Genomic DNA, 12,141 nt, shown 5'->3' on the forward strand with positions numbered 1-12,141 from the left:
TTTATTGGTGATGACACCACATTCCTCAGGTGATGAGAGGTCAGGAAACGGACATGGGGTCCGCAAGGCGCGAACAGGGCTCGTTACACGCCGCTGGCGCGTCTCGCCTCCCTCGTCATCCCACCCGGGAAAAGGAGTGTCAGACTCGTAGTCGACCACCTTCACATCCTCAACGAGGTCTCTCGTCACGGATTGCGTGCGTGGAGCGCGACGCTCGGGCTCATCGGGTCTAGCGTATACATCACTCGATGCCGCAGACGCACTGTCCGACAATGCACCGCATGCGGGAGACGAAGTTGGGCTCTGCCCGTGTGCGCTGTCAGAACCAGCGAGACTTGGCGACTTCAGTGTCGTTGACACAGGGCTCATTGACACGGAAGTTAATTTGTTTCAACGAACCAAGTTGCAGTGTCTAGCGGATACGCAAGTCTCGTTTAGACAATAACCGATTGGCACTGTAAATGTTCTCAATCTTAATGGTAGAGAGTGTATCGGGGTTACACAAACCCTGGTAACAGAGGTGTTTGTCACACCAGATGGGCATGGTGTGACCACACTCAAACAAGAAAACGGTACGGGGCTGAATAGCCAGTAGTTATACATGTATTTAGATTTTACTATACATATTTAGGAAAATCTATGCATTTAAAGATTAGGCGGCTAGCCCGCAGATAAAAATAAATAAAGTCAGTTTTGAAATTAAACAGAAGAGTTTATTAGCCTTGGGATAAGGCAATAATTATTCTTAGAGTAAGCGGATTGCGATCCGCTAAACTCGCACTTGTTCTAAGTACAGAACGAAAGGTCGGTGACCTAACTTACGCTTCCTCTAAGCGCAATGCTACGGCAGCCCCGCTGCAGAACTCGTGACATAGGTTCTGGTGATGTTGAGGTGTCTTAGACACGCGAGCCTTGTTTAAGACGACAGTTAGATCTAAACTGTAGGTGTTAATCTTGATGGGGGAGAGTGTAACGGGGCTTCACGTGCCCTGGTATGAAGGGTGTAGATCACACAAATGGAAGAGTTTAGTAGCCTTGGGTCAAGGTTGTAGTAACTTGGAGTAAGTGAAGTGTGATCCGCAATACTCGTACTGGTTCAAGTATAGAACGAAGGTCGCCGACCTTAACCAAGCTTCCTCTAAGCGAAAGAGCTACAACAGCCCCGCTGCACATTTAGTGACCGAGGTCGTTCCCTCAAAATCTTCAGCACTGACCACGCAGACAAATGATTACACCAAATGCGTGAATGTTGTGGTGGAGGATGCCCTTCGAAGCACAATCGCGATGCCGGAGCAAAATGCTCCGACTTGCTGAGTTTTCTTTGCTTAATGCAGTACATGGCTCTATATGCTTTGTCCAAAATTCGACTAATGGTTTGGCAAGCTCCCGTGCTCGTCACGAAGTCACTCTAGTCTGATGCAATTGGACTTGGTGATATTATTTTAGCTCTTCTTGCTATTAACATTGAGAGTTCAATCTCGGCGAGACTGAGTGTCATGCTCTGAGCGTCCGACGCTATGGTTAAGGGCTTAAAATAGCAAATCTAACATTCGAATGCCAGCGGACGACGGAGTACACATTTTATTTTTGCGAGTGAAAAGTTTAGTCTGTAAGACTAAGCCGCAACCCCTCTTCTTCGGACCTTTTCAGGCTGTAGCTAGAAGCGTTCGAGCTTCACTCTCAATATAACGATTAAAATGCGAGCACAACCTGTGTTCAATCAAAGCTGTACTACAACTCGTCTTACGAGCCATTCAGACACAAAGCGTCCTATTAAAAAACGAAGCAACAGCTCAACCATCCCCTGTAGTTGGGTCAATTCTCAATAACTGTGTTCTGATCTCGAGCTATATAAGGCGCCTCAAGCGACTGTGCAACCATGCAATATGGGGTACGACAAGACTCTCGGAAGCCTTGAAGTACCACTACAATCCAGAGAGACGGCGAGAGTCAGGAAGTAAGGAGTTGTGTGGCGCAGTTTCCTATCGATGATCAAGAGGCAATTTACTTCCATATGGAGCAGATAGTGAGCCGGCGGGATCACCAGGATGTCATCGGTATCTGCTCAAGTGAATGGAGAATCAAGCTCCCAAAGCTCATAGAATTTTGAGATCTCACTTGGGCAAAACATCCGTGGTGTCTTTGCAGCTTACGTTTTAGACTTTCTTTCTTCCTTCAATGCGCGAATCATGTCAGCTAATATTCTTTCGCTAGCGTTCGGTACCGAGAATACGGTCGTCAGGGAGGATACAGATTGACCCTAACACTACTTCATTATGCGCAGGTAGCACTCCTGAGAAAATATTACCCGATGGGGGGACGCGCTCAGAGTGACTATCGATCTGAAACTCTGAGCCGAAGGCCCGCGAGTATAAGCGTGAAGCGCTCCTTCGCCGTTCGGTGGGCAAAATTTAGACAATCTAGCTCATAATCCGGACTTGGATGAGTCTGCAAAAGTCGTAGCGACCCTTGCGCTCGCAGACAGGCGAGCCTTGCGTGCTAATACAGGTCCAGCTAGCGTGTAACGATCCAGACGTATTCGTGAGCTCTGCAATGGGATAATTTGCTGCGCGGGCTGCACATCTCACGCAGAGGTAAGGTGAAGTGTCGACCTTGAAGTGGCTTTCGCAGACGCAAAACAGCTTTGTCGTATGTCATACGAGAGTGGAAGGATTATGCCACGACCCACATAGTCCGTCAATCATCGGTCTTGGAGCGCACCTTTCTCTGCCACTTTGAAGCTATGTGAGCACGTCAGGGGGAGAATCGCCGATGCGTGCAATGTTTATAAGAGTAGACACTATCAGGTGATGTTGGAGCGAAAGAAATCCCTGAATAGAAAGCGTTCACTTTTTCGCGATATCTCCAAAAAATAAATGAGTAAGATCCACGTGTTGTTCACATCTTGGTCAAAAGAAAGCGTTATGGAGTTCAAGTCGTATTGTGGTGCACGTACACCACACACTATTGCAATTGTTGTCTATAAGACTCGAAGCAAGGCTCAGAAGCACCACGTATCATGAATAATTGCTATAATTTGCGCTGCAGACGTTACTTGGAATGAATAACGCTCACTTAAAAAAAAACAAGAAACCTCATATACATGAGAGGCTCTCGTTACCGCTCGTGTCTCTGTGCGTCTAAAAAGCGGAACCGTAGAGTCAAAGCTTGCTCTGTGTAAGATGCACGACACCGTTGCAATGAGCCTCTCGTCCACCTACTACTTACTTTGGGAATGATATGTAAAAATGATACAAAGCGTAGCGTTTATTACGTATATTTGTGACTGGTTATATCATATCAAATTCTAAATATATTATTCTTTGACTTGAGCAGCAAAAGATTTCGATGTTAAATTTTAAAATTTAATTTTTCGAACGACTTGCTCGTTTTGCTCGATGTCGACGAAATTTATGCGGACCCTCACCTACCATGTCACTAACTAAAGTTTTTCGCTCTATGGCTGAATCATCCCATGATGAACCGAACTGAGCGTTCCGATTCACATGCAGAGATCCTGCAGTCATTGCATTGGCCAACGCATTTTTGCCTCGACTAATCGGACTGCTTTCGTGGTTTTCCATTCGCCAAAACCATTCCCGAAGATCGGCACGTTCCTTGCACTTTAATACACAGCGAAGCAGCAGTCGAAAAAGATAGAAGAAAATTATTAATGTCGATAGGACGATTGCGCACAAAATGCCAGCTTTCATCGTCATGATAACCTCACGAACAATAAGCATCTCGTTCTATTCACCAATATTGTGACTATTCAAGAAAATTGACATAAATTTTTCAACATTCTTACCCAAAGTGCAACATTGTCCCGCTTATTATCATCAAGAAGCCGCTTAAAACTCGATAAAGCCTGCTCGCTCGTCAAAAGTTCTTTTGCCACATATTCTTTCTGTACATGACAATTACAATCACGACACAATTCGATACCTGGGACAAAAAGAATTTACCAGATCTGTAATCATGATGTTAAGTTCTTGAAACTGTCCTCTAAATGCTTCTTGATTAAACTTTGAGAATAAACGTCATCAAATTTATTTTGTCATTAGAAGTCGCATAATTTAAAAATTGTACGATCAACTTTTGTTACCTGCAACTGCTTGATTGCTGCCCAATGTTGGGTATGATATTCTTCGATTTGTCTTGCCATCACAGTCTGATTTCCTTCGAGAGCTTGAACTATAGCAATTATAAAGGAATATGAGCAATGTACGAGCTTCAAGCAGCGCAGCGACACAAAGTCATGCTTACTCTTTTTTGTAATTCGCACAAAGATGCTTTCCAGTCGACCAAGACCTTGGGCTGACGATCCGATCAAATTAATGGATGTTGGTACCACAGAAGATGCTGGGAATGCACTACTGCTTGATGCTGTCATATCGGCACTTGGGCCGTTGACAGCAGGACTACTCGTCGTATTTGTAGTAATACCACTGAGCGACGAGCTTGGTTGATTCGCGGAGCTTTCACCAACTTCTGCAGCAATAGCCTCAATGTTTGCTGTAACCAATTGGTCAGTATTGCTTGAAGTAGCAGTAATTTCGGCTTCAATCTGCTTCGGCGAATAGTCGACTAGACAGCACATTCCATTGTTGTGATAGTGCTTAATTCGTTGAGTCGCGTTGTAAAAGATCGCGACGACAATGTTGTTCTTCTCCATCAAACATTGGTTTAAAAGGTCTGCCGGTTCCGAAATGCGATGCATCACATTATCTGTATTTTCGGACACAGTCGGTAGTTGTGGCGTCGAAGCAGCAGTCTGCGCATCTAAAGCTTCCACTTCTGCATCAATGCTCTTTTCCAACTGAGAGATGACTTGCGTAAATGTCCGCCCAAAAACTCTAAACATGGAAACGCAACTGTCTTAATACTAGACAATCGAAACAATTGAAGGATAAACTATATACAAACCGCAGTTGACTTAGCGTGCAGTAATATTCAGATCCATAATGTGATAAGAAGCGAAACTTGATATACCGCACGTGTTGTTGTGCGTCCAGTTGAAAAATCTGCTCACCGTTTGTGTCTGAAGCTGTAAAATTGCCCAACACGAGCCATGTGTCGGTAGGATAATTGACGCTACCCAGTACAATAAACTCCTTCACGGGAGATGAAAATTTTTCGTAATTAGCAATTGCAATAGCATCTGCATGAACCTGCAGCATGTATTAAAGAGGCAAAAGAGTATGTCAGTGATGTATGATTTTCTCCACCTTGAACCATTGACGTACTTACGTCCTCGGAGAGGCTAATAACGACCCATTTTCGAGCTTTTGAACACGGTATGAGCATGTAGCGATCTTTATCCGGCACTAAAAGATTTGTAGGGCTTTTTGTATCCGGTGCAGCATCCAAAACTGTGGCACCAGCGTCCAGTGAAGCGTAATTTTGACGCTTGCGATTGTCTACGCTATCAACATCAACAACTTCAAACAAACCACTAGGTACGTCTAGCAGTGGATCCACATCGTCGTCTACTAACTCTGCGTCTGTAATAGGATCCTCCGACTCTTTAATATGTTCCACATTTGAAAAGGCATCATTGTCGACATTATCGCCCGTTACCAAATCATTTTGCTTCAATTCCACATCTGAGACCGTTGACTCCTCTGAATAAACAATACTTTCATCACTTGAGGCTGGTGTAGAATCAATCACTGCATCTGGCGTCACGATAGCGCGCACATTATTTACCAACATGAGTAACAGAAGCAAGAGAACACTCATATTTACTATGCGGTTAAACGTTTTCTGTAAAATAAAATTCTAAAGGTTGATAATCATAACATTGTGCAATAATTTCAAGTATTTATTGTAATATTTAGCGACAATCTGTACATGGAATGGAACCGTAATCGTCTTCGAGCCGTTGACGCAACAGCAATCGTTTTGTGAGATTTTCCCAGCGTTTAATCGCAAGCTTTTGGTTGTGTGCAATAGCTTTTTCTATCGTCTGTTGTTGCCTCTCTGCATGGGCATCAAGTAGCATACTTTCGTGACTCTGTGCCACGACAATACCCGAGACTTTTGGCATTGGGCGGCCATTGCGAACTTCAAAACCTACGACTGCAGGTGCAAAGTCAATGCCCAAGGATTCAGCAATAGTTTCGATACGAGGGAGGCGAAGATGCACTGCATTACGCGGAATATGAGCTGGACTCCAGATCTCAATGTTACCGTATTGATTCTTTGGCACGAGGCCATTCACAAGTTGAGGAGATTCGATCTCTGTCGTCTGCCATATTCCAAAGAGTGCTAAAGATGAGCTTTTATCTTTTTCTCCTTCATTATCGTCGTTACTATCGTTTCCACCACAGCCAAAATCGTTATTTCTTGACTGCCACTTTGCCGGGTTTTGACGCTCACTTTCCTTCACTACACGACCACAACGACGCCACTTAAACGCCGATTGAAGTCGCTGTACATGTTCCCGAAGAAAGACTGGCTGGCCATTGAAAAGACCTACAATTTTTCGTGGATGAAGATACTCTAGCTGACCAAGATGACGCTCCAGAACGTACAAATGATGCTTTCGAAACCCTTCTAGACTGGTTGGCATACCTTCTGCTAACTTAAATGTCTCTAGTTCTTTCTTTTCCTTATCAAGAGCCACTTTTTCATCATGTTCATTCGACGATATTGATTGCTGCAGTAATCCTGTATCTTCATTATATTGTTCAATCACTTGTTTGATCCAGGAGTCAGCAAGTCGCAACTCAAAGCTCTTGCTCCATTGAACAGTGTACCGTGCTGTGACATCCACAAGCAAATTATTGTCTTGAATTCCTACGACGTACGAAAAACGAGCCGCTTTGCCACGCAGTGCTTCGATCTCTTGTGGTCGATCGACTAATCGACGAATTACATCTACGTGAATCCATTTCTCGGCCTTTTCATCCAATACCTCACACCATAACCAATACACCCGATGCGCCAAATCCAAGTTTTCTGGATCCATATCTTTTTTAATTTCCTGCTTTTCTTCTACTTTTTCCTTTTCTGACTCAGCGAATGTTCGTACTCGCCTTCCCTTATTCTGTCTTTTCTTAAACGTTGCCTCAAACGCTTTCCCTCTTTGTACAAGCAGCGGGTCTAACGCACACGTGAGACGATAGCGCAGCTGTAGCGCTCCACACAAGGCAGCGAAGAGCAGAGTCAACTCGTAGTCGCAACCTTTTCGTAAGTAAAAGACATTTATCAGACTCGACTCGGTCATAAAATTGTCTTCTTCAAGATCAATCATTTTATCAATCACTTGAAACTCGCGATTGAACCACCGAAGTATCAGCTCAAGCGAGTAAGAAAGCGGCTGCTGCTTTATATCGACGAAGAAATCGACGTTGCTAGTTGTAGTAAGCGATAGCATTAACCCTTGCAGTAACTGCGACCGCGTGACGTGCATCCACTTTATGCGCATCGCAAGCAATAGTAACAAATGTGTTTGATGCAAAGCCCTCTCTCGCTGTTTTTCGTACTTCGTCAGACGAATGGGTGGACGACGTCTTTTACGAGTCACAGATGCTGCATCTTGCTCTGCTAATGAGCGATTTACTTGCTCCCAGTCAACATGCTGTAAATCTGAAGACACTTTCTCATTCTTGTGGATCAGAATAGTGTCGATATTTACAGCAGACTCTTGAGCCACGGAAGTAGCGCGGGAAGCATACGGATCAGATGTCAAAGGTTCAGCATCCTGCTGTTGCGTATTAACATCTTCCCAATCTACGTCATCATCGTCCAATTCGCCTTCAGAGTACGCGAACTCATCGTTCTCCTCGTCATCGGACACCATTTTACAGAATTGTGACGCTTTTGTATCCAACCCATTAAATTAATTTCGATATAATTATGATGTGCCCACCATGTCACGTTGCAATAAAAGGGGAATACCTTGTTGTACGTACTGTATGCTAGTATTCGTACACCTTACATGTCCGTGCAGTCGTATAAATTTACTGTCGTATAGTTGGACACATTTCACATTACAATCCTTTGTAATTGTTCGGAAACTCCGTATAAGAGAGAGTCTGTGCTATAAGCAATAATGATAGTTTTGTAGTTGTATGTACTAAAACCTTGATAATGAGTATAAGTTTAGATGGAATATAGTTGTCACTGTTGAAACAGTAGAGCAACCGGAACAGTTAGTTTAGTTAAGAGGCTCTCACGGTTCGGCTCCGTGGCGGATCGTAAGATCCAATCTCTGAGCGTCTGGTATCTAGGGCACTTCAATTTCAAGCTTATCAGCAAAGTAGACGGCAATCTCAATACACTTGGTAGCTTTTGTAGACAATCTCACGTCCGAGTCATGAAAACACTATCCCCTTTGTGGAGATGGAACATGAGATATTTGAGCGGAACTTCTAGAGACACTTGGTAAAAGTATGTCTATTTTGGTCCCTACAGGACCGGGGGACCGCCGGCCAACAATCCATCCATACGCCTTGATCGTTCGCCTGGAGGCGTTCACCAGCTACGAAAATGCGCTGGTGAGAGAATGAGACGCCTTCAGGGCGTCCTAACTGATCACTAGTGGTAACAGATGATATCAACCGTGAAGCCGCTGCTGCTGACAGCTCAGCATTTTTTAAACTGAGACAGGATGATTTCGCTGGGTGAGAAAAGTTGATATGAAGTTGGCCATGATACAAACGATGCAACAGTGCGGTCTACAAGCTAAGAAGCCGCGGCGATAATGTGCAGTAAGTGTGAATGAGGCTTTTCTACCGTGGAGAAATCCAAGTCCGTATCTGCAAAGAAACTGTGCCAACTAAGCAGGCGTATTGAATGCGCTCCAAGTTCTGGCCCACCCGTCGAGGCAGGCAGAAATTAGTTGAGTTCGTCCATAAATTATCGGTTAATATCGTTGAAATGGAGGTAGACCTCTCCTGGAAGCGGAACAGTTACAATTTTTGTGGAGGGTCGCTGACTGGGTGTGCCTAACGCCGAGACCTTCTACATCTATCTCTCATCAATTTATAAGCATTGAATATCGCAAAAAAATGATGTACATCTCCAAGGCCGTGAGGATCGGATTGGATTATATGAAATAGAGGCTTTATTAGCAGACGAGTAAAAAAGAAATACCTTAGTTGCCAAGCAGCAACGTGGTACTACCAGCTTTTTTCTCTGTGGTAGTATCAAACCTTTGCGTGTCCCATTCTATCTTGACTGAGAGATTACAACGCTACAGTACGAAGGGTAGAGCTCCTTGCATGGTTGTCCGATGAATTTATCGAAGAGTATCGCCAGATTTTACCTCATAGATATCATGGTCACTGAAAACTCCCCAGAAAGTAGTAATTATATCTGCAAGTGGTGAAGTTTATAGCCCAGGATTGAAACCGACGTCTTCAGCTTTCAAAAGCCGTGTGATATTCGAATAAATGTAGGAGCGTCGTGAAGATTTTCAACATGCGCAATTTTAAAACCGTAGACAGCCTGCAGAGGCATCTAAGATGCCAAATTGGATACGATCTCGCAACGGAGACACGTTAAAGTTCTGTGGCATCTTCAAATAAGCTCTGAAGATATTGACGGCGTGGAACGTTGTCACTTCTTTAAATAGAGAAATCATCTCATTCAAATGTGGCGTGGCTTTGTTTTTATCATCAATATCTGCTCCCTGTATTTAACAATATCATCGCTGGTCAGTTTGGATTCTATGACCTGCACAAATTCTATCGTACCTTCTGCCCGTACCAAAAGCGCTTCTGCGTGATGGCAGAGGCAGGCTCAGAGATAAATCGGGAGAGAAGTGCGCGAAATTATCATATTCAACTTTCAATCTGGAGAAAGGTGCGCGGCATCTTCATATTCGACTTTCAATTTATGGTTCATGGCATTCCCAGTAAGCCGCGTTTCGGGATGAGACAAAGACAATAGATCGTTTATCGCGGTCTACATCTGCTGAGATAGCCCCAAGAGGGGCTCTCTGGTGCGGCAAATCATCATAGCTGTATGCTGGTGCCTTCTACGCCACAGCTGGGAGACTAGAAGTGACTGCGCCCGTACCAGAGCCAGCAAAGCTGAAGAGCAACTGAAAGGTTCATATACAAGGGGCGGGCTTTGAAGATAAAATGAATTACTTACTTTTGGTAAAAGAGCAGCTTTTGTTGAGTTAGCATTACCGGGCGACGCTCCTACCCTACCCGGCTTTGAAGCTCTACTCGATAGTGGCAAAAGATAATTGAAATTACCCAAATAGTCCTAGAGATCGGTAAAGCTATTACTCACTACTTGCAGCAGAATCCCTCACTAAAATTGAAAAATGACCCTAGGTGATGTGTGTGAAGAATTGCGGAGCGGTAAATTTACCGAATGGGTACGGTTGGTACCGAAAAAGGAACTGAGCTCATCATTCGTGCTAAATGACTCTGTCATTTGTACAATCGAGGCCTGCGTACAAAGAATGGAGCACTTCTCCTCAAGGACCTTGCAGATCCTTTCTCCTGCGTTGCAAATTTGTCGACGTACAGCATTTTTTAGGGCTATACGGATTTTTACTACATTCGTCAAAGAAACTTCTATATGTGATGCAAAAATTCCTACTGTGTGTGTTGCATCCCGATCCAGGGCGTGCATCATGCGATTGACTTGGTTCCCAGAACTAAATCCGCATCACACGTCAGCGCCCCAGCCCATGGAAACTCACTGACGTCATGAATTATATATTTCGCGCGAAGGTTTTGTGAAAGAGAACCGATCAGCTTTAGCTTCTGAATGAAGTTTATTGACAAGTGATGAAGTGTGAATACTTATAACAGGCTATGCTTTTGAAAGATCATGTGGCGCTTTATCGAAGCTGCGCTTGCTCGTTTGAATCACTATACCTTCAACTCCAAGACTTGCTGTATAGACAGTTATTTTGTCGGCGTCAAGATTTAGAATAGGGAACAGCTTACTGAAACACATATTCTCCAGCACTGATACAATGTGCAAGTGCACATTCGATATCCCGTGCTCTGCACGGCTACTGACGACTATACCATCTAGATGATTTTTCATATGCGCAAAGTGATCTAAACGGTTGCATCATCAGTCGATTGAACGTCACCGCCACGATAGATAATTTTGGTGGCATACACAGACACTTTCAGAGCATACCGCCTCGGTACTCAACGTAATGGGAGGGATATCGTTATCTCTCATAACCAATTATTACTGACCATCAATTGTGTCAAGAGTTCCAAACTAGGTGCATTGAAGCATGCTGCACCCTTCTAGTATCTTTTCCCGATACAGCGATTTAACTTTTGCGATTTTTTGACACAAAGATCCGACTTTGAATGGAAAGATATATTCCCTGACTAATCGCAACACTCAGTGCGACTGACTTATGTTATTGTCACGTTGCAGCGAAGACCATTCCTCGATACCCAGAGCCTGGCTTTTTGACATGCACCTAAAAGTCACCAATCTCCAACAGCCCACACGCGGGAGTCCACAACACTCAATATCTCGTGCATCCTTTGCTTTGTCCTAGGTGACACGAGTCTATAGCTGTAATCAAGCGTCCTACCAGAGATATAGAAAGGGGCCACGATATAGCTTGCTCATAACTGTCTCAGCTGACTTCACTGTAAGATTTTATCGTAATTTTATTTAGAGACCGCAGCTCACTGCTGCTTCTGCCTTTGAAGCTTAGCACAAGGTACTCAGTAACATTGTTAACGATCAATATGGACCCAATAATCCCATGTCTTGCACCTAAGCTACCACAGTGCTAAAAGCGCTTTTGCTTCCTGGCCGCGGTAAATCCGTGACGCATTAGAGCTATCGAGGATGTTGTTATGTGGCCCCCGATGTTTTTGACTTCCATTCGGTCCATGGCTCTGGATCCTGCCACGCCGTACAAGAGAGATCTTAGTCTCAATTACAGGTCTAAGAAGTGACAATGTTTAACGCCTTCCAAATATTGAGAATTCACAGGTCAGCACCATCAAATCTTCGCGACTATGACTAGTATCTCCGTCGCAAGAAGCAGGAATATTGTATCCGTACTCTTTCTGATTGCCTCCGCGGGCTGTCTACTGTTTCAGCTGTCGCGCGTCGCACGGAAACAGCACCCCACACCAAGTTGTCGAACTAGCTCCAGATATGCAAAATCAATTATTAGTTTTCGAT

General features: G+C 44.2%; 3 protein-coding genes across 3 annotated transcripts; 1 reads left to right on the forward strand and 2 right to left on the reverse strand.

The window, feature by feature from the left end:
• Positions 1-1,879: 1,879 nt before the first annotated feature.
• On the forward strand, positions 1,880-2,110 carry PHALS_02206 (uncharacterized protein; the record flags this gene model as incomplete). The annotated part of the gene is made up of 2 exons (XM_024719257.1): positions 1,880-1,891; positions 1,937-2,110. The coding sequence occupies 2 exons, from the start codon at positions 1,880-1,882 to the stop codon at positions 2,108-2,110; spliced, it is 186 nt and encodes a 61-aa protein (XP_024572667.1).
• A 1,255-nt stretch (positions 2,111-3,365) lies between these two features.
• Positions 3,366-5,742, reverse strand: PHALS_02207 (Uncharacterized conserved protein; the record flags this gene model as incomplete). Its single annotated transcript, XM_024719268.1, has 7 exons — positions 3,366-3,749; positions 3,809-3,907; positions 3,966-4,025; positions 4,106-4,194; positions 4,267-4,856; positions 4,927-5,171; positions 5,251-5,742. The coding sequence occupies 7 exons, from the start codon at positions 5,740-5,742 to the stop codon at positions 3,366-3,368; spliced, it is 1,959 nt and encodes a 652-aa protein (XP_024572668.1).
• A 94-nt stretch (positions 5,743-5,836) lies between these two features.
• Positions 5,837-7,807, reverse strand: PHALS_02208 (dna repair; the record flags this gene model as incomplete). Its single annotated transcript, XM_024719279.1, has 1 exon — positions 5,837-7,807. One exon carries the CDS (start codon positions 7,805-7,807, stop codon positions 5,837-5,839), a length of 1,971 nt encoding a protein of 656 aa, XP_024572669.1.
• Between the last annotated feature and the right edge of the window lie 4,334 nt (positions 7,808-12,141).

Source organism: Plasmopara halstedii (assembly GCF_900000015.1).
Source record: "Plasmopara halstedii genome assembly, contig: Scaffold_179, whole genome shotgun sequence".
Taxonomy (NCBI): domain Eukaryota; phylum Oomycota; class Peronosporomycetes; order Peronosporales; family Peronosporaceae; genus Plasmopara; species Plasmopara halstedii.